The sequence below is a fragment of the Biomphalaria glabrata genome, chromosome 5, assembly GCF_947242115.1.
Source record: "Biomphalaria glabrata chromosome 5, xgBioGlab47.1, whole genome shotgun sequence".
Lineage (NCBI taxonomy): Eukaryota > Metazoa > Mollusca > Gastropoda > Planorbidae > Biomphalaria > Biomphalaria glabrata.
Genome location: NC_074715.1, coordinates 34,036,064 through 34,059,309, shown reverse-complemented (window position 1 = coordinate 34,059,309; position 23,246 = coordinate 34,036,064). Strand labels below are relative to the sequence as shown.

At 32.2% G+C, this 23,246-nt stretch overlaps 1 protein-coding gene across 8 annotated transcripts; it reads right to left on the bottom strand.

Annotated features, from left to right (window-relative positions):
* Positions 1 to 1,823: 1,823 nt before the first annotated feature.
* Positions 1,824 to 22,856, bottom strand: LOC106060270 (UDP-glucose 4-epimerase-like). Of its 8 annotated transcripts, none has more exons than XM_013218088.2 (10): positions 22,837 to 22,856; positions 12,810 to 12,963; positions 12,544 to 12,641; positions 11,795 to 11,911; positions 11,195 to 11,371; positions 8,746 to 8,926; positions 7,774 to 7,859; positions 6,971 to 7,048; positions 5,546 to 5,660; positions 1,824 to 5,337 (listed from the first exon to the last, which is right to left on the bottom strand). In XM_013218088.2, exons 2-10 carry the CDS (start codon positions 12,940 to 12,942, stop codon positions 5,267 to 5,269), a joined length of 1,056 nt encoding a protein of 351 aa, XP_013073542.1. In that variant the 5' UTR covers positions 12,943 to 12,963; positions 22,837 to 22,856; the 3' UTR covers positions 1,824 to 5,266. The 8 variants fall into 8 exon arrangements, with proteins under 8 accessions (XP_013073542.1, XP_055886282.1, XP_055886278.1 ...); XM_056030307.1 differs by lacking the exon at positions 22,837 to 22,856 and adding an exon at positions 19,559 to 19,700; XM_056030303.1 differs by lacking the exon at positions 22,837 to 22,856 and adding an exon at positions 17,599 to 18,525.
* Between the last annotated feature and the right edge of the window lie 390 nt (positions 22,857 to 23,246).

Below are 23,246 nucleotides of genomic sequence, written 5' to 3'. Positions count from 1 at the left end.
AAAGCTTTTTAATGCTTTCTGTATAATACCCCAGTGCTTTTTTGTTTGTGACGATACGCACCTGCCCGGCGTACTGGCACCTTTTTCAATGTGGGGAATGAATTATTACTTTTCTTGTATTTTAACGTTTATGATTAAAAGTTAGGCAATCCATCACTGAGTATTAAAAAAAAAAAGCACTGATAATACCCATGTCTCAGATCCACATAGAAGGGTTGAGAGAACCACTGCTTGGTAGACACTGATTTTTGTAGGCAGGCGGAGCGATTTATACCGCCAACTCATTCCTGGAGGCGTCCAAATTTAAAGCACTACAGGCCCTGACCAGACGATTATCAATTTCCCTTAAAAACGATGCGTCATTAGATACCATGCTTGCTAGATATGTGAAGTGGTCTACACGTCTATTTACGGGGATCTTTGGGTTCATTCTGGAACATGACGAGTGTTTTGTTGTATTTTTGTATTTTTAAGGTTTATTGATCAAACAAAAGAAGCGGCAGCGTATGCGAATTCATTGACTGCTCCGAATTTTTTGTCCAAAATTGATTTGATGAATCTTTCTTTAGAATACTGACGCAATGTTTTTAAGTCTTTTTGTTAAAAGAAAAAAAAAGTCCATGTTTTACCCTGTCCATGTCTTACCCTTTCGTAATAAAGACTTGATGAATATACTAATTGCAATATTAATGTCTGATCGTAACCATTTGAGAAGTTACACTGCAAAGACTTATTTCCAAGCCAATAATAGCCCAATACGTTTAGGCAAAAGATGTAAACGACTCGATGTGAGCTGAGGTTTTCTAGACTGTATCTTATCTTGTGAAATATAGAGGTTACTTCAAAAAAAGAAGATGATTAATTTGTGTATGGGAACGAGACTTTCTATTCTAATTGCCTTGTACATTGACAAGAACACGAGAACTCTTCGGATTGGGAGTCTTTACAAAAAATGTTTCCTCAACAAATTCTTCAACCGATCGAGGCTCGGTCACCTGGTACTTAGACTAACCCTTAGCTTAGATAGCGAAAAGATTCTAATTCTAGACCGTAAGCCTACATACCTGGTAGTCTAAATCTAGATCAGCTGCATAAGACCGTTATACAGATAAATATAGAAATATATTCTTAAAAATGTGTTTCTTTGCTGCAGTGTTAACAGGTCACTTTTGCTAACCGGCTCAAGGCCTTATTTTATTTAAAAACAAATTGTGATGGTGTTCTCTGCTTTTAACATGTGAAGCTCAGCGTTAGAGATTCAAGATGGCAATCCTTTTTTGTCTCTATCGTTGATAGTATTATTTATTATAAGTAAGTCTACAGGGTATTTAAAGATGACTCAAGTCTTGACCACCCTTGTTGTATAGACGGAAAGAATCACATTTTGTTAGCAACAATCGTGGCTCGGAGCAGAAAAAAAAACAACATTGGAAGGCTCTACCTCTACTAGATATAATCAGCACTAACAACCACAACAGTCAAGCAGCATAAGCACAGTGAGTCATGAAAATAATTCTGTAATGTAGTGTTTCCAGCATGCATGACCTCAGAACTAGACTCATACAATCTTACAGTAATGCAGGGATGTTTGCATTGTGCACAAAACAGAGATGTAAACAATATATACACTTACATAAGTGTATTAGTACTCTAGAATGATGTCCAATAAATAATACAACCAGTTGACACAAGAAAGACTAGATCTAGAATTAAAAATAATAATAATATTTGGGACTTAGCACTATTGACTTGATCAAGCCTCCACACAATAAGATTGCATGAATTTTGAAAACTTAATTTAAATTGAAAAAATCAACAACAAATAAACAATATTATAATATTTATTAACCCAATTCCAATGCTTTCAAAATGTGGTGTATATATATATATATAATATAGATCTATATCAAAACAATATAAATAAAAAAATTGTGTAAATGGAAATGAGAGTGTCAACAATGAAATTAAAATTACATAACTTCATCAACATAAACATAGAAATTCCAATTAGAATATACCTTGCCCAAAATAATAAATGAAAAAAAAATCAAAATTATAACTTTTAAGACAAAAAATTAATGTAAAAAATGAAGTATTTTTCATGCATGTCTGCATGGCTATTACAAAATACAATCTAATTATCATTTTAAAGATCTAAAATAAACACTAACATTCAAAACCATTATATTGTGACATTAACCAAAGTAAGATAACCACATTATCCCATTTTTTAAAAATTAAAAGCATAGAAAGATACTTACTAGAATAATGGGGAAAAAAGAATAAACTGGGAAAAAATCATTATATAAATATATAATTAACTATATATAATTATTTTTTCCCAGTTTAAAGGCACACCACAAACGAAGAGATTAGAGACGGTTATTGCAGCGATTGGATCCCTCAATGACCTGCCAACTACTGTAAAATAAAAAAAGCAACTAAAACTTTATGGTCAGATTACAAAGACCTTCTTTTCAGAAACAGTACCACGAAAAAGAAGAGGCAGACAGAGAACATAAAAGAATGGATGGGCCTGCAATTGAAAAAGGTTCTATCCAAGGCAATAGACAGAAAGGAATGGAGAAAGGCAGTTGACAAATCTTGAATGGACAGGATATACAAATATATCCTTTTGTACATTATATTCGTAATATGTATTTTGAGTAAGGTAATAGAAGTACAACAAATGCAAAATGAAATTAGGCTAATAAGTTGATTTAATAGTAAGGTGTATGTTAATGGTTCATAAGAGGTTATTTCTATCATAGAGAAATATTATGTAGTGCCACCTCCATGGGGTCCTGTTCACGGACATTTAGAGAGAAGGTATGCAACAACATTTTGATATACAACATCTGGATAATGTTAACATTTAACATGACAGTAATAAAACAAGAAAATATTTTTAAAATACTTTTTTTAAAAAACAAAGCTTATATTAAGTATAGTTGTACCAATTAGTTTGGATCAGTCATGTAATTAAATTTTTTAATAGATCTAGACTCAGCATAAAATTTAAAAAGCATTTATAAAAATAAAAAAAATAAAAAAAAAGATGAAGGACATGAATTTGAACTCATGGTTCAAGCCTTCTCAAGCCAACATGGTAACCACTCTGCTAGAGGAGAGCCTATGAATGTGGAAGATTGTATAGTTATCTATTGTTTCTATAGTCTCATCCTATTTTTCATGTTGTGTTCATTTCATAAGCCTCAAATAACGACCTATAAAGGGGACTAATTCAGCTTATACCACCACTTCAGTCAAGTATAAATTCTTTCCCTAGTTTAAGATACCAAACAATATAATTAATTATCAATAGTTAATTAACTAATTGGTTAATTTTTTTTATTGATTCTGCTGTTGTCAGGTAAAAGAAATAATTGTGCAAAATTTTCGCTTGATCCGAGATTGGGTGTGGGAGAAAAAACGTGTAGGCCTACAAACCAGATATACAGAGTGAGTTGATATAAGCTTTGTAAAAAATGTGGAATGTGCTGGTATTTTTGTACAGAATTTTATATGCAATAAAAAATGCATAGCCCCTCACATGATTTGAACAAGACCCTCAGTTTGGCAGTCACACATTTTATCATCTAATCTCCACTCCATTCTAATTTATAAATATAAGTAAAATATAGGTACAATAACTAATGTACAGGCTCAACAGTATAATTTACATAGCATAATAAGTACATTAAACATTTTATAAATGACCAGAAGGATTTTTTTTCATAAAAATTTTTTTGATACTTAATGGTCTCATAAAAAATGATTAAAGAATTTATCATAAAAATGATTGTAATATATGCAATACAGATTTTAATAAAAATATTTTTAAAATGAATACACAATTGAAAGTTGTTTTAAAATTAAAAGCAATAACAAACCTATGTTTTCAACCATGTCACTAGAGTTAAAAAAACAAAATGCATCACATATTAAAAAAAAGGCAAGAACATATACATTAAGGCTTATAATCACAACCATTTGATAACACATGTTTGATTTACTAATAAATATGAAAGCTAATTTTATAAAAGTAAATTTTTTAACAATTTTTAAGGGTGAAACTTTTAACAAGAGTAATTAAAATAAACATGTAGACATTTTACAACTTTAAATAAAAATTAGAATTTAATATAAAATTAGAGTTTTAAATGAGATCTATACGTCCTGATGCAGGTAAGTGATATTTCAGAATTAAGTGAAGTCTCTGTTGTTGAACTTATCAGAGATTAGATTTGAAAACATTTCATCCAACATACATGTCATTGGCATGAAATACTACACTTTAATTACATTTAAATGATTTTTTATGTAAATTTACTGCCAAAAAATACATTTTGATGAATTCATAATATAATTAGCATTTCAATTTAGTCATTTTTTAATTATAATAATGATTAGTTGTGCCGAATTTTGAGTTTGTGTCTCCACACAAACTGTCTTTGTAAACTTGTTTAATTATAATAATGACTAGTTGCGTGGTGAGTTACAGTATTTTAAAACTTGTATGCAATGATAAGTTGAGTTGTGTTGAGTTTTTTTGCCTTATATCAAGAAAGAAATTCAAGCTGTGAGTGGAGATGATAGCCAAGATAGATATGAAACAAGGGATTTTCTTTGACAGCCTACACTTCAAGTAGGAAAACACACAAAAGAAAGCAAAACAATATGGATAGCAAAACACTGTGAAGTTATGAACACTATAAATACTAGTGCTACAATGTATTCTTTAACCAAGATCCTTTCAAGATAATTTAAAAAGGCAGCATGAGACCAGGATGTCAAAAGAAAGTTTAGATAAAATGAAGGAGTGGATTCATTACAACATAGTTCGTAATACACCAATGAATGTGATTTCTAAAAAGGTGGAGAAATTACACACAGTTGTAGCAAGTCAAGTGGGTTGAAAAGTGGCTGAATAAAATATACTTCATAAATGCACAAATAAAATCTCTCTTCTCTCTTTATATACATATAAGCCTATCTATGCAGTAGTAAATTAGAGTGCTACATATTGCACTTAATTTGTTTTTGCTGTGTAAGTTTGGCAAAAAATTTAGTAGATCCTTATATTTACACTAAAAAATTATAAGAAAACTATCTAGTAGACACTTGTCAAAAATATATTCATTCCTTATTTTTTAAGTGTAATTATCATTGTATATAGAACCAATCAATGAGATCAAAGAACGATACCCCAACCACAATTTTGCTACCACCACCTGGTTTCTACTCTTCAATTCGATTCACTTCATCAATGAGCAAGGCCATTTATTTTTCTAAATCCATTTGGATTTTTTAACTGCCAGTTCCAAAGATCTCGACCTAAAAAAACAATTATATAATGCATTAACAATGGAATACAACGATAAATATATTAAAAAAAAAATAAACGTTGATATTAAAGAGCTTTAAATTGTTATATGACAAAGAAATATCACAACTAAAGAAAACAAAGAGAGTAAATCATTTAAGTAAATGAGACTAAAAATAAATATTTCAAAGATTGTTTTTAACAGCAATGTTCACTTACACATATCTTCAAGAGTATATTTAGCAGTCCAATCAAGTTCAGCTTTAGCTTTGGCAGGGTCAGCACACATGGTAGCCACATCACCATCTCTTCTATTTACAATGTTATAATTGATCTGCAGAGTATTAGAACTAGGCATGAATAGATGAAGGTATCAGTTCATTTTTGTATGTATTCAAGATATGAAATGTTTAAACTATGAGTTCCATTGGTCACATGCAAAGAGATGTCACATTCAATGATAATGTTCACAATATGTAACTTGTTGTTTCATGCTTGGTGCAATAGAGGATTTTTCTTCTTCTTCCTTGTTCTCATTATTATGTTAGACCATTCAGATGACTAGACCAATATATGATATGAACTGTGCAGTGATTTCCAAATAAGGAAGCTCTCCATATAGTTTTCTTTCTATAGGGATGTTTTTGGGGCTAGTGTCTTGTACAGGTCTCTTGGAAAAGAATGCAGTTTTGAAGGACATGGTAAGGATTTTCTAGTGACACTCCACATGGGCAGATTTAACTAGCTCCAATTTTGAACTTCTGGAACATATGCTGTCTCATTCTGTTGTGTCCGGCTCTGAGACGAAAGATTAGACGTTGATCTTGTCGGGATAGCTTATAATAGGCGTCATCTTTCTTGTGCTTGATGATAGCTAGTCCATTTCTCATTTATTCTATTCCTTATTAGTTTCTTCATTTCTTATTGATAGAGTGCAATGTTTAATTGTAATGGAGGTTTGAAAGAAGACACAGAGACTCAGGCAAAAAAAAATTTCTCTCACATGGGTAGGAAAAAAACTGCAGTGATTAAATTTCCCAAAAATATTTTTTTTATTAGCATTACCAGTCATATATATTAATTGAAAGAATAATGCACATTTAAACTAAAATTACAATTTAACTGACCAAGATGTTTTTTTCCATTTGTATAACATTGTCACTTATATTTCTAGAATAAACTTACCCATTCAAGAGTTACTTTCACAGTTTTTTGTTCTCAAGTAGTTATTTTCAGTAAGTCATTGCCACAACTATTTTAACCTACTAAATCTGACATATAATTATTTTTATTTTTTTAAATGTTACAGGTATTTCTGCCACGCCTTCTGTGATTGGTGAGTCTATAACATCATGTGTGAGATAATTATTTCAATTCTATTATTTAAGGCCTTTTTTTTCAGTCTAATCTCTGGTGAAAGTTTTTTTTTACTCTTTCTGTTAAAATGCTGCTGTATTTGCTGTCCATAGAGTCTAATGCTTATCACCTTTTAGTCTCTATCACAAAATATCTTTTAACTGTGTATATTTTAGAAAGCTGACTAGTAGAGTCAAAATCGTTATCAAATTTCTTTTAGTTAAACGAATATTTGGATTCCACATATCTTATAGTTTAAGATACATGGATGCCAGTAGTAAAAATTACCTTTTTCCCGCTAACTTTCTCAAATGCTTTGACAACATCTAAAACTGATGAGCCCTTTCCAGTTCCAAGATTGTAAACCTGTTGAAAAAAAAATTTCATTAAGACTTTTAAAAGATTTATTAAATGTAAAAATGCCACATTTCAGTTTAATAAGTAACAGCTCTCCGGAGTTTAGCCTTGTAATTTACTATTGTCACAAGCCTAATTTGCAAGAAGCTTAGTCTAGCTTTGAACTTTATTTACAATTAAGAATGCAAGGGCAAAGAATCCACTATAAATTGTTGTAACTCTTGGGTAGGCACTCAACGTAAAGGCAGGCAACATAACACAGTGTAACAGGAAATAAAGACAGGTGTTTATTCACTAGGACAAACACATAGCATCCTTCAGCTTCCTCAGAGTCTTTCTACTAATTTACCAGTCCTTTAGACAGCAACCCGAATGTGGACCAACGACAGCCTTCCCCGCTTCGCTCCAGGTCCCTTCTAGAACCTTCAGGCAGCACCAAAAGCTGGCTTCTTAAGTTTCCAAACATTCAGACTCTTCACAATCCCTGATGCACTGTTCTTCTCTCCATTCTAGTCTCTTCCTGTTTACGTTCACAAGTGCGCACCTCAAGCACTGGTGCAAGGCTGGGTTACAACACTATATTCTCCCAACTGAAGATCTACACAATTCAATGTATCACAAGAACAAAAATGTAACTGTTTAATACAGTTTTTTAAATATGTTTTAAAATATATTTGTTTCACCAAAGTTAGGTCTTTTCTTTCTTTCTCACATCAATGCAATAACATTTTCACCTTAAAGCCAGTAGATTCTTTAAGCTTTTTCATTGCAGCAATGTGACCACTTGCCAAGTCTGTGATGTGTAAATAATCTCTTACACCTGTATTAAATAAAAATAGCCTCTAATAAATGAAAATCTAAAACTTCTGCTTCTAATGTATTACAGGTCAATAACCTGATCAATAGTGTTTTAACCTTCATCTTTTCTTCCTAAGTCTGTAATTTAATTAAGTATTTCTACACTTAATTTGTCTCAGTGACCTGTTAATTACGTTGCATTTTAACTTTCTGTTATAATATACATTTAAAAAATGACATAAATTAAAATTAAAACACTATTATAATTTGTAAAGAAATAATAATACAAATATCTTTATTATTTCAAAATTTCATTTATATATGACTGACTATACAACACTGATGCTCAATAATATTGAAAAACTGTAAGTTGTTTTATCTTAACAGGCCTATTCATATATATAAAAAAATATCACTCCTTAGCAAGTGATGTTTAATCAATACATATTTTTCTTTATTCATGATTCAGTTCAAGTTAAAGGGGAAAAAAAAATAATAAAAACTGGAGTTACATTTTTTTATTAGTGAATTATTTATAGATCTAACACAAAAATCTATTCAGTCAATAAACAGCCCAAAACAAAAAAAAAATTAGGCTGTGAAAATATCTTACGAATACATTTGTTAGCAGAGCAGAATATCTTTTAACATCATCAATTTAAATTTATCTTATAAATAGATCTCAATTCTGTTTGTGGCCAAACATTTTCTCCTAGCCTAAGCCTAATGAAATCTGAGTTGAGCCATTCAGAAGGTAATAGCTGTTTCTGTTTACTTGCCTGAACAGTTCAAAGGACATGATCAAATCTTTTCAATTTATTCAATCTGATAATATCTTTTAGATCACTTCAACTTGACAGTAGTTTAAAGATCTAGGGAAAAAATCTATTATTAAAAAATGTTTGTACCTGTACCATCATGTGTATTGTAATCATTTCCATAAATCAAAAGCTCCGCCCTCTTGCCAATGGCTACTTGTGAGACATAAGGTGTCAGGTTATTAGGAGTTCCCTGTGGATCTTCCCCAATCATCCCTGAAGAGTGGGCCCCAACAGGATTGAAGTATCGAAGAACCATCACACTCCATTCCTAGAGAAACATTTTTTTATTTTTTAATGTTTAAATTATGTTTACTACCATAGACTCATATTAGTAATTCATCTGTTGGTTTACAACCCTTTTTTGGGGGGTGAGGGGGTGGAGGTAGGAGGAGTCTGAATAAATAGAACAATTTAGGATACACTTGGAGTTTTAGTCAAAGTAAATTTTCAGTACCGGTATCATTTTTTTTTTAGATAAACATTTTTTTTTTATTTTGGTGGATTTTTGTTCTGTTATACTTTGATTTGATTTGTATAACAATAAATCTTTACATTCAAAAAGCAACCTAAGTAATTGACAGTATTTTTTAAAACAAAAAGTTAAGGGTTTAAAACTTGTGTACACTGCATAATCAGAGGTAATAAAAATAAACATTGAGCAACTGAATTTCAAGATTTACTTTAAAACTTATTGGCACCCCAACCCCAAAAAGTTGATTGTGTGTCCTGAGAACAAACAAATTTAAATTGAGTTTTGTCTTGAAAAATATTAAATTCTAAACTCTAATTTTTAATAGTTTTAATTTAACATATTAAAGGATTATACTTTGCCATTGTGGATGACTTGGTTTGACTACACACACTAAAGTAGAATATATGTCTTTATATATGGAGTAGACATTTATTATCTATCCTATCTACAATGACATTTGGTTGAGGTAATTGATAGATAACTAATGAGGCATAAAGGTAGATGTTATTTATAATTTATAATAAAAATTTTATATATAATGCTCTGTTAACAAACACAATGTAGGCTCAAGGCGCTGTCATAACATTACAAATATAAAAACGAGATCTAAAATGAAAAACTAATATAAAAAACTCTAAAAAAGTTTTATTGATGTAGATGGGATTTCTTGGGTTCTAGCTGTGAAAAGTCAAGTCAATATTAATGAAACTTGTTGAATTAGTAAAAGAAAACGGTTTAAATTTTCTTTTCAGAATCAAATATTATGACATCCTGCCCAGACCTTCACATTGCTTAAAGCTGAGATCATCACAATTATAATTCAGAGTGGATACTACATGACCAGGCAACCATCAAACAAACTTATTGACACTGTTTGGCAGTGTTTCGCAATGAACAAGACAATGCTATGTTTTATTTAAGTTTTTTCCCAAAACTTTTAAGTTGATGCCTTTAGTAACATAGTAACATAATTTTAGTTCATTTTTACTAAAAGAAAATCCTAAAAGAATAACAAATTGTGAAAATAGAAGTAACTATTCTTTAATAGAAGTAACTATTCTATAATAGAAGTAACTATTCTTTAAGTTCTAGAATTCTGGAACATATAGTAAAATTTTTAAATAATCATAGCTATTTGTCACATAGACTTTTGAAACACAGAAGAGCTCTAAGTTTGAGTTTCACAAAGAATTGCCAACTTTATCAGGTGTTGCTTATTATAAGATAAGATATAATATGATAATTTTTATTGCTCTAATCAAATGGAAATTCAGTTTGACTACAATTGACAACCTCAGCGTTACTACTGTAACAATAACATTATAGATGCAAATATGAACAACCAGCGCTTTATGTATTAGACTTCTATGAACTTCTTGATGATGACAGATGATCTTGTAACACTCTGACCGACAGTGTTTTAGTTCTAATGGAAAGGAGACGTATATCACTCGAACACAGTTACCATTTCTTGAAGAGCTTTTCCATGAAAGATGCCTTTCCAAAACACTCAGGATTCTTAAAAATAACCTTCACCCATTATACCACTATTACATAAGATCTGAACGTCTATTAGACATTAAAAGGACAACTGCTGACTACTTAAAAACAAGACCTTAAAAAACGTTCTGCTGGAATTCTTAATTGAATAAAGGCAAAAAAGTAACAAAATCTTGCAGTAATTAAGGAGTTCAAATAGTCTAGACCTACAAGATTAAGGAAAACAGATTGATCCATAAATTTTCACACTAATCCCTGCTTCAATTATTATTATAGCTTTTATATAGCGCTACTTTCATGCTTTTAGCATGCTCAGAGCGCTTTTGGTCCAATCTCATTTGTGAACCAGTTGGGGGGGGGGGGGGGGGGTGTATCTAGGAGTTGGTTTTCCGTGCTGCCTTTAGGCGCTCAGTAAACACAACTCTGCCCGAGTCGGGTGTCGAACCTCGAGCACCCTTCTAGGTAGCCAAGCCAAGTTTAAGCGCTCTTGCCCTATCGACCAAGCTTCAAGTACCAGGGAAAACCACAAAAATTATGTCTAATAAATGTGTGAAATCAACCTACTGGTTTAATCCTACAAATGTCAAACAATATTTCTTCCACAAACTGCTTCGATTTAGCATAAGGGCTAGTGCAGTTTCCTACAGGGTGCTTCTCATCCATAGGAAGGTACTTGGGATCACCATATACAGTTGCTGAACTTGAGAAAATGATTTTTGTTACTCTAGCATCAGTCATGGCCTGAGAAAAGAAATATATCTATTGATACAAGATATAAATAAATAAATATATCAAATAATCATGTAGATATGAAATTCTTTGTCTTGAGTACAGAGGACATAAGACTTGTGAGTTAATATTACCTCTGAGTACAGAGGACATAAGACTTGTGAGCTAATATTACCTCTGAGTACAGAGGACATAAGACTTGTGAGTTAATATTACCTCTGAGTACAGAGGACATAAGACTTGTGAGTTAATATTACCTCTGAGTACAGAGGACATAAGACTTGTGAGTTAATATTACCTCTGAGTACAGAGGACATGAGACTTGTGAGTTAGGAGTTAATATTACCTCTGAGTACAGAGGAAATGAGACTTGTGAGTTAATATTACCTCTGAGTACAGAGGACAGGAGACTTGTGAGGTAGGAGTTAATATTACCTCTATTAAATTGATTGTTCCCAACACATTCACCCTATAATATAAAAGTGGTTTCTCAACAGATTCTCCAACAGCTTTCAATGCTGCAAAGTGGATCACACAAGAGATATCTGGGTGCTGAGGGGTAACAAAAATTTAGACATATTATTACAATGTTAAACCAATAAAAAAATTTAAAACTTCCTGGTCTGTATGTTCACTTTTAGTATGCGTGATAGACTGTCATTCTATCATTTCAATGATTCCTGGTTCATACCCTGCCCACTGCCATCATTTTGCAGGAGGTTTGAACTAGGAAGTAGATGACCTTCAGCTATGAAGGAACATCCGAAACTTGTAAAAAACATTTACAAACAGAATAATATATGTAAAGCAGCAGAGGTTGGACATCAGAGTAGCACTCTCCTAGATAAGTTACTCCCCTAAGCACCAGTTATTATATACAAAAGGTGCGCCTAACCTTCACGTGTTAGTAGAAGCCTTTTCAGCTTGCCAGGAGTATTCTATAGACAAAAGGAGCTTAGCCGCCAGTGACACCATTGCCTGACAACATTTGAAACCACATACACATATATATGCATTCACACACAATATGTTTGCTCTAAGAAAAAGAGATTTTATTACACATATTTTTGTATTCACAAGCTATTAGTTTAAATTCAATGAAGAAATTGGGGTGGGGGGAACTTTAATGTTTAGGTAAAGCCAATGTCTGAGACTCAGTACAAACACAAACACATGTAATTTACTTTTTTAAAAACTTTCTGAATGTCCTCCTTATTCAGCAAGTCTACATCATAACAAGGTATGGATGTGTTGGTCAAGGCCTCAATTCTGTTGATGCTTTCTAAACAAAAAAACAACAACAATGAAGTGACAAACATAAAGAACAATTTTTTTTTTAAAGATTCAAATGTTTGTTGTACCAATATCAAATTCTATTGAATTTTAAACACCTAGAACAATTTTTTAAAATTCACACTGCAATTTCAGCCATAAATTATTACATTCTAACCTCTGTTTCCATTAGCAAAATTATCTATGACCACTACTTTATAATTTTCTTCTACCAAAGTGATCACTGTGTGACTGCCAACATAACCAGCACCACCTGTCACAAGAACAGTATCTTTCAACTCTGTTGACATTGTTCTTACTAAACACTTCAACTGGAATAGACAAGAAACAAATCATTTAATACCTAATTGTTGTGTTAACTTTAATATATATCACCATTAAAAAAAAAAAGTCAATTTCCTAATGGTGAATAAATTTTACAAAGTTTATCATTACTGCTATTAACTTATTACTATAACTCTAAAAAAAAAAACAGGGGACATTACTAGACACTATCAAAAGATTAAAATGATTTCCTATTACATTGAATCCATAATAACTGTCACAACTTCAGAACCAATAAGTATCAAGAGAAAATGGCATTTAAGCTCAATAGGATTTTGTTTGAAATTATTGAAATTTGAAAGATAAAATGACACATATATTGAAAATAATAAATATTTCTGTGTACTACAAGCAATGGAACTTGAAAGAACTAGAAACACGTCTTGAGCTGCAACAGTTTGCCAACAAACCGTCAAGAAGTAACAAAGATGCAATACTATTAATGCTGAATCATCTATACCATCATCTTAATACTCAAAAACACTAAGCTAGAGTATTATTACTTGACTTTTCATTCGCCTTCAATACCATACAACCACATCTCATGATACAAAAACTATCTGACTTAAATGTTAGCAAACACACACAAGCTTGGGTTCTAAACTTTCTTGTTAAACACCCACAATATGTGAGAGCCTAGTACTGGAGTGCCACATAGGAGCTTTCTTTCACCAGTATTGTATAACATCTACACCAATGACATTTGGAGCCAATCAGCTGATACTCCCATCATGAAATTTGCTGTAAACACACAGCATCATCAGCTTTATTGCAGGTGATGAACATCTGTACTATTCAACAATTAACACTTTTAACCAATTATATATAGACAACTTTCTAATTTTAAATCTTCAGAAAACTATAGAAATGATAATAGATTTTAGGAAATATATCTAAATCACTCCCCATTGATCTCAGACAGACAACATGCTACACCACTTTTAAGAAGAACATTAAGACCTATCTGTTTAAAACTTTTTTAGATTAACTGTCATTTTAGCTCTCGTGTTTTTGTTTGTAATGTTGTTACAGCGCCTTGAGCCTACATTTTGTTTGTTAACAGCGCTTTATAAATAAAATTATTATTATTATTAAGGCCATCTTACAGAAATTCAGATAAACAACCAAACTGTAGACAAGTGCAAGAATATAAATATATATACCTAGGTACAACCATCAACAATAAACTGAAATTGAGTGAATACAGTCAAAACTTTACACCAAAATTCATCAATGACTCTTCTATCGTAGAAAGCGAAGAAAATTGAAATTGACAAAACAAAAATTAAACTTTTCTATACAGAAACCATCAGCAGTCTAATCAACTTTGCCATCACCAGCTGGTGTGGTAATACTTCATTGGTACAAAGACATCTAGACTAAAGACAACCTGCACCCATTAAACCCTGTTACATCAATGATCAGATCTAAACAAAGTGGTCATCTCCTTTCCATTAGGAAAAATACAGAAAGATTTAAAAATTCAAATATATATCCCACTTTTGGTCAGAGTGTTACAAGGTCATCTGCATCATTGAGAAGTATAGAGTCCAATTCATAAAGTGCTGGTCGTATAGTATGTGTTTCGTGTTTAATGTGTGAATGTTGTTCATGCATTGTTATTCACTTATTGTTACATTAGTTACACTGAGGTGGTCAATTGTAATCAAACTGAATTTCCATTTGTTTCGACCAATAAAAGTAGTATTGTAAAGAGTATACACTATGCTAATTATTATATTAGTCTATAACTAAATCTAAATAGTAAAGAGTACTATAGAAAAATAGTATATATTATATATATATATTTATAAAAGTATGGATGGTCTATATTATAATATAGATCTAGTATCTAATAGTAAGTAATAGACTATATCTATACTATATATTGAATATTGTGACTATAAATACTATATTAGTATATTAATTATTATCTACATAGATCTAATATATATTTACTAAACATAGTATCATAGTAATAAATTATTATTAAATTACTATTTAACTATTAATACTATTATTAGTCTTTCAAGTCTTTGACGTTTGTCATTCAGTCATTGACTGTGGGACTTGTCTTTAGTCTAATTTTTGGTATTTATATTCTTATTGACTATCTTGTCTTAATGATTTTTAATTTATCCAACTTAACTTACGACTAAATCTAGATTATTCTAGATATAATATATACTTATAGTCACTTGAACTAGACTTAGTGACTGTTAGTCTTACTAGATTAGATAGATCTGAGGCGGCTTAATAACTCTATTCACTATTGACTATAGATCTAGTAAGTATAATGAATAATGTCTCTATCCACTATCACAAAGTGACAAACTAACTAGAACTAGACTCTAGAATAATCTGTGTACTTGTGTAGATCTAGATCTAGATTTCCGATCTAACTCTAACCACCAGTTGGCGTTGCCTAATCCTTGAAGTATATGCACTAGAATATAGATCTAGTTTAGATTTAATATTAGATCTAGAATCTACTCTAGATCCTAATCTGTAGTACAGATCTAAATATTTTTACCGATATTAGATCTAGACCTAGACTACACTATTATAGTGTGACTATGTGACTATTGCATATGGGCATGGGAGATAAGTCACTTTATATTTCTATGCTCATGACCTATATCGGCACCTTCGATATGGGGTCATGGAGGTCACGACTATAATAGGCCTATATACTCATATATTTTTAAAAAAATGTAAACATAGTACACTGTGGTTGGAAACAAATAGTTGTTGTTTTTTTACATTACATTTGAATCTAGATCGAGATTTGATTCTAATAATATGATCCCGAACTATTTATAAATTTAGTGACTATATCTAGGGGTAGATATAGTAGAGTCACTATTGCGGAGCAGGCATGTTTGCGGAACAGCTCGTCGAAATTAGTTAAAATCTACTTTATTTTGAAATTTTCTGCTAAACTACTGTAACAGTACTGCGCATGGTCCATTTCTCTACATTTCCAATATAAGGGTTTTCCTTTCACAGCAGAAAATTAATTTTGACTCCAGGTTAAAGTTGACAGGTGTGGAATCGTCCATTATTTTTCACGTACCAGGAGAACCGCATAGGCCATGGCTTAATTTAAGGCTTTTTAAAAATGATAATGACACATCACCTGCATGATACACATATTTTTCGATTTATAAATGGATGAGAAAAAACTTCATTTCATAGCTATCTACCAGGAATTCAATTTAAAAAAAAATAGGAGGTGTTTATCCTGTTTTTACCTTTCTAAAGATAGTCACAATTGTGGAACACTATAGATGTTATTTATTTGACCTGCGCATTTACTATCATTTAGCTTAATATTTACATACTGATTTAGATATCGGAATTTAAATATGAGTTTGTATTAGTATACATAAATTTAAAAACATTTAGAGAATAATATTACATATAATATATAATTTATGATTACCATACGTCCAGCAAAAAGAAGACAAATTATAATACCATATATATATAATATTAATATAACAAAAAAGAATAGACGGAAAAACAACCTTGTAAGGAAAATCAGGGTAGTGTGACGTCAAATACAATTAAAAAAGAGGTAGAGAATCTAAAAGTGACAATGTGTTGTCTTAAGCTTTAATAAAATAAAATTAATGTAAAGGATAAGGAGTTCAAGTATTAGAGTAATAAAATATATGCTTTATATAGGCTTTGTTCCGACATTTTTACCGTGTTCCGCAATTGTGACTTCTTTAAAAATCCTGTTCCGTAATTGTGACTACCCATATCTCAGTCGAATTGAATGTAAAATTTAAATATCTGTTGAAAAACTAAACAAAGCGTCTATTTTTATCGGGAAATGGATGGGCAATGCCTAGATACTTTTAGTTTTTCCATAGGTCTAACCATTACGGAGCAAAAAAATGAAAACTAAAAGTAGCTGCAAACTGTGACTCTACGTTTTATATATGTGGATGAAAGCGCGGAAATAACAAAAAAAAAAACACGACGTTTCATCAGAATTATCCGGAAGCGAGTGTAACTGACTGCGCATTATTAACCTTATTTTAAAATAAGGACGAAGAAGGAAAAATAAAGGAAGTTAATTTGAATAGGGTTTGTTGGACTAGTCCGTTTCGTTTCTTTGATTAAAAAGTATTGGGCCGGAAGTCGCTTTTTTCCCCTATATATCTTTGTATTTTTCAGTTCTCTTTTTAAATTAAACTGACATTAGATTTAGTAGGCCTATTATTATTAAAAAAAATAATAATCAGTCATTATAGACAAAATTCGTAATTTTATTATTAGGTCTAGGCATTGAAAAGTAAATCTATTAATAAACTATAATAGTATAATAGATCTAAGTCTAAGTACTAACTTATTAAATAAGTCATTATAAGTAGAAGTATTATAATGAATATTGTATAGATCTAGATTGACTAGATTATAGATAGATCTATAAATAGATCTCTAGTTTAGTAGATTAAGTATAGAGTATAGTAAACGTATTACAGTATTATTAGATTATTTAGATCTATGTCTTATGTCTATATCTAATTACTAATAATTAAAAAACTTTAGTCTTTATTAATAAATTTAATATCTTATTTTATCTAGACTTTTTTCTAATAAAAACTGACTATAGCCACTATAGGCATAGCATAGGCTAGACTCGGCAATCTAGTCTCAAGATAGAATCTATACTATTACTAGATCTATTCGATTTTTATATATAGATCTAGACTAGAATTAGATTATAGATCTAAATATACTAATGGAGAGATGATATGAGGTGTTAGCTAATAGCGTTGCACAAGAAACAAACCTGGGTTTTTCTAAACTCTAATACTTGGTATGTAATAGTAAAACAGCACCTACCTAAATAAATCGTAACTAGCAATCAAAAACCTATATTTATTGTAGTATATATAGGTCTGTGGTTGTATTTTATATAGCCTTCGTAACTTCTTCTATAGAGAAATGACTTTTGTAATTTCTTTTACTGAAAATTGGGCTATTCGCGTCTGACACATATATAATTTTTATGTTCAGCAACAAACCATATTAAGCGGAATTTTAATTTAGGCCTATAATGCGAGTTCGAATTATTTGAATTTTACTGGATATCGCTTTGGGCAGTCTTTAATTAAGCATGTAACAACAATCCGGAATGTACCACGTTGAACACTTGTAGATATGGACTTAATAGCTAGATTCCGTTCTGGTAGATCTAGATACACATTGAATATAAATTTAGCAACCGGTGCACCGCACTTTAATTATAGGCGAAACCCAACCCTTCCAGAAATTACACATAATTAATGTACTCAATAATAGACCTAAAATAACAATACAATATCTGCTACAACATATTACGAATAGTCGTTTAGTAACCTCACTTTTTCAAGCTTAAAAAGAACATCGGAGTTAAATTATGTTTTTACTATCATATGCCTATATGCCATTCTTTTTTTTACAGTAACCAACATCCAGGCATTTTCCTGCATTGTATGGACACTATACGCTGGGTAGGGCACGTATCCCGTATGGGAGATGAACGTATGCCAAAGGCAGTCTTTTTTTTTTTTTTGGTGAGCTAAAAGATTGACGTAACAGAGGCACCTCACGGAAACGCTTCAAGGACCAGCTTATAGGCGTCAACTTTTCTTGGCTGACATAGAAGAGAGCACTTGGTTGCATGCGACGTACCTCAGAACGAGACAGCTGGAAGTCACTCACGAAGGCCGCGGGATACACATTTGAGACCAAAAGAAAATCCGCTGCCGAGGACAAATGCAGACGGCGAAAAGAAAATCTAAATCGACCACCTGCGGACAATGGTTATGCTTGCCCTGGATGTGGCAAAATATGTAGGCCACTGCTGCGCAGCCACGGGAAATACTGCACTCCTAAAGCGTATGTCAAGTTACTCTGTCTGGTTAGTAGGCCTACACGTTATTTCTGCCACCCCCAATCTTGGATCGAGCTAAAATTCCAACAGATACATACATTTTACAAAGAGAATTAGATGAATTACAGAAATGGGAATCAAATTGGAGCATGTCTTTCCACCCAGAAAAGTGTCCGTTATTAAGAAAAGCTAAACAAATTAACTCCACTTATATTATTCATGGTAAACCAGTAACACAAACTAAAAACGGTGTTATAATAAATGAAAAACTGTCATGGAAACCCCATATTGATGAAACTATCAAAAAATCAAATAAAGCATTAGGGTTTATTAAAAGAAATTTCTATAAATCAAATAAGAACATAAAACTAAAATGTTATTTAACCTTGGTTAGGCCAATAATAGAAAATGCATCCTCTGTTTGGGACCCCTCAACTCAAGAAAACAATAAGAAACTGGAACAGACACAAAATAGTGCAGTGAGATTCATAACAAACGAATATTCACATTTGACTAGAGTAACACCTTTAGTTAAATCCCTAAATTTAGAAAGCCTTCAGGACAGAAGACGCAAAAGTAAAGTAGCAATTATACATAAAAGACTAAACCATAATCTTTAAATACAAAAACAAAATTTAATAAAATTCTCAGAAGGACACAAAGATAAAGTCACATTCCTCATCCCATACACTAGGACAAATTTAAATAAATACTCCTTCTTCCCTAGTGCTATTAGAGCATGGAATAGGATTGCCTTAGCTAGCCAGGAAAACTAGTGACTTGGCAGAATTTAAGTCATTGGTTAATAAACGGCTGAATGCATGACGCGTAGGACGTAATCATCTTCTTTTTTGAAGTAACGTCTGTATTATATAAGATAAGACAGGTCTACAGTGAAAGGATCACATTGCACTGAGAAAGCTAAAAGCATGAAATTGCACTAAACAAAAACAATTGGTAAAAATATTTGTAATCGAGCAGATTTATTATTGTTAGTCTAGACCAGTGGTTCCCAAACTTTTTTGTCTCGTAGAACCCCTGCCATGTTTTCTGGTTTTCGGTAGACCCCCTGCTCAACTTGCAATTTTGCAAATTCATCAACATTTTTTAAAACAAATTTCTAACTGTAATGAATTGAAGAGTGAAAAATAATAATTTAAAACTACACCACAACTAAAGATATTATGTTTATTCATGTACGAATTTGTTGTTCAATGAAGTAGTCTTCCCAACATTAAATATTAATTAATTAATTAATATGCCTTAACTATCATTGTAAAAGGTTTCGTAAAGAGCAGTTTCTTGTATATCTCGTGATCTTTCACGTGTGGCTCAAATATTAAATCTGTGGAACTGTTTTCATTAACAGGAGAAAGGGCGAAGGCGTCGAGTAACTGGAGCCTAAACCATTAAGCTTCGAGCATGAAGGGCTCATTAGCCTTGGCTTGCTACCCACCTAGCAGAAGGAAAACTTAATTCAAAACTCTGCTGCCTTGCAACTATACCCAAACATGGGAAAGGTCTCGTGGGTCAACCTTAAGGAAATATATAAGGAGACGGCGACCATTAGACAGTTTGTAGCACACAGCGCTACACCTTGTCAGACCAAACTGTATTTATGTCGTTTGCAAAGATTTACATTTAAGAAGCTTTTAATTTTATAACTCATGCCACCGAAGCGACTTTGAACTGTATTGTTGCTTTAAGAAATTCTTTTAATAATAAAAGTTGTAGGTTTGTGTAAAACGGCTGGTAAATTCAATGCTTGCCCTTTGCTGTTTTCCGTATTTGGCTTTAAGTAAAGAAATCTTGTAAGACGCTCACAAACCATCATCTTCTTTATATGATGCCAGAGATTTTGTGGCTCTATTCTGAACTTTATCTTTGAGTGTTTTAAAGTTTTTCAAATCTTTATTTTTGTCAGTGTGGCATTGCCTCAGATGATCCTCCAGCGTAACTGGTTTCATATCGTCATAAAAAGTCACTTAGGCAACCAATGGCTTGAAAAGGAAGGAAGGAATCCCAATTTTAAATTAACAACGCTTTACAGTTTACATTTATTTTTTTCTAAACATTAGTTACATGTAGACAAAATTAAGCTGTTTAAATAAGTATTGGAATTGAATACAACAATTATTCGTTTGAATAGCAGGATAAATATTTGTAAATTTTCTTTATAGAGTTATCTGACCATATCCATTAAATATATTTGATTCTCCTATACTTAATGCCTGGACCCAAAACAATGTTCATATCTAAATGAAATGTAATGAAACAAACGTTTACTGTCATTCGAATACAAATATATATCTACTTCCCGGAATACTCTTCTTCCTGCTGGTATAGCTTCCAACACTAGTGTATATTCTCCGCCGGTGATATGTGTCTTGACCGTTGTTTGTCTATATGCCGTAGTCAGTGTATATCCGTTGGTCCTAAATGGGTACTGTTCTCCACCGTATTCAAAATTCACTATTGTTGCCCACAGCAGTGCTAATAATCGTACAAATTTCCATCAAGATTAAATGTTAAAGGTTTTTGTTGAGAACTATGACCAGCCAGAATAATGAACATGTACTTCAGCAGCCACTGACATGATTTTTTTTTATTGACAATAAATTCATAACACATCCAAATGCAGTGGGTAATCCCTGACATTTTCACATTGGTGAATGTAGAGAATTGGCCTTCATAATAATTATAATGATATAAATCTAGATTTAAATGTTAAGCCAATGGATTAATACAGCACTAATGTTTTTAGTTAAGTTTCCACCAAAGGTTTATGTTTACCCATGAGCTTTAGCATGTCACTTTAGAGGTCTAAATGACGCTCACTCTCTCAATCTTAATAGATCTAGAGATCAAGAGATTTTGTTACACTTTGTAGTAATAGTAATACCTCAGTAGACAGGAATTAGATACCGATATAACGCAGGTCTTGCCCCACGTTGGGTGCCACTTGTTACGACACAAGACTCTTCGAAATAATAAGACACTCTCAGGTTTTACTCTAGAAATACTTCAATATTATAACAAGTTATGTAAATAGGAACATTTCATTTCTCTTCCTGTCCATTTCTCCCGGCTTCCCCTTTTTAACATCCCTTCCATTCATTACACAAATTCGCACCATTACATTATTCATGCACACCGTGCTACGCTACGACCGTAACAACCTTCTTAAATGAAATCTATTACCGTAGACCCCCGTGGACATCTCATAGACCCCCAATTTATTTTTTCACTTTCGTAGACCCCCTGGAGGTCTTCGTAGACCCCTGGGGGTCTATATAGACCACTTTGGGAATCACTGGTCTAGACCAATGTTTCCCAAACATTTTCCTTAATGGAACACTTCGCACATTCTGTGTAATTGGCGGAACTCTGCTTATATTTTTTTTTTAGAGAGATTATATATATATATAATTCACGTAGACGGATTTTGGGAGTCAGTTAAACAGATCGGGTCTCAAACAAGGAAATCCTATGCCGAACTGGGAGTCGAACACTTATTTAGTGAGGTTGTGACAGCGTCGCATGAGGTTTGCGGGACATGTTCTCCGACAAAATGATTACGCATACCAATAGTTGCGATGACATGGTGGCCAATTCGAGGAAAGCCAAACAGGGACGTACGTCCTTGTATAACTTAAAATGGCGCCAGTACCTTCATGGAGGACCTAAGAACAGTAGGCCTACGTGGACACCAAGTGAGAGGAGGCTACAGACATTACCAGTGACAGATTTTGTGGAGACAGCTTGCCTCCCAATGCTCCGAACGGCGCGGGAGGACCTAAGTCTAAGTTAGTACGCAGTGGCCTACTAGATTACTAGATCTACATCTAGTAATTGTTCCATTTCGGGTCACGCGGTTCATTGTCATTAGGGTTCCGCGGAACACAGTTAAATTTGACACACACTGGTCTAGTTCTATTAATCTTATCTTATATAATACAGACGTTACTTTAAAAAAGAAGATGATTTCGTCCTACGCGTCATGCATTTAGTCATGCATATTAACCAATGACTTAAATTCTGCCAAGTCACTGGTTTTCCTGGCTAGCTCAGGCAACCCATTCCATACTCTAATAGCACCTGGTTGGTCTAGATTTGTTAGTTATTGTCTTGTAGCACTAGGGAAGGAGTATTTGTATTTTTAAAGATTAAAATACATGACTGATTCAACCTAATTTATTAAAATACTTTTTTTGTACTCTTAAAATTTTGCTTTATTTTTTTTTTAAACGACTTTGTCAATCTACATTGTATAATCAATCTCTGAGACTTAATTGTCGTGTATATAGTACTTTTTTTTTTTTTACATTATTATTCTTTGGATGTAGAGATAGACATTTGTGTTTCTATTTGTCTGTG

Bases quoted from the DNA above. Each gene is read 5' to 3' on its own strand.
- LOC106060270 (XM_056030303.1), bottom strand. The intron at 11,912-12,543 runs GTAAATTACATG...GTTACCCCTCAG, and splicing joins TTCAGAAAGTTTTTAAAAAA to CACCCAGATATCTCTTGTGT. The intron at 8,927-11,194 runs GTAGGTTGATTT...ATGTTTCTCTAG, and splicing joins ACATTTGTAGGATTAAACCA to GAATGGAGTGTGATGGTTCT.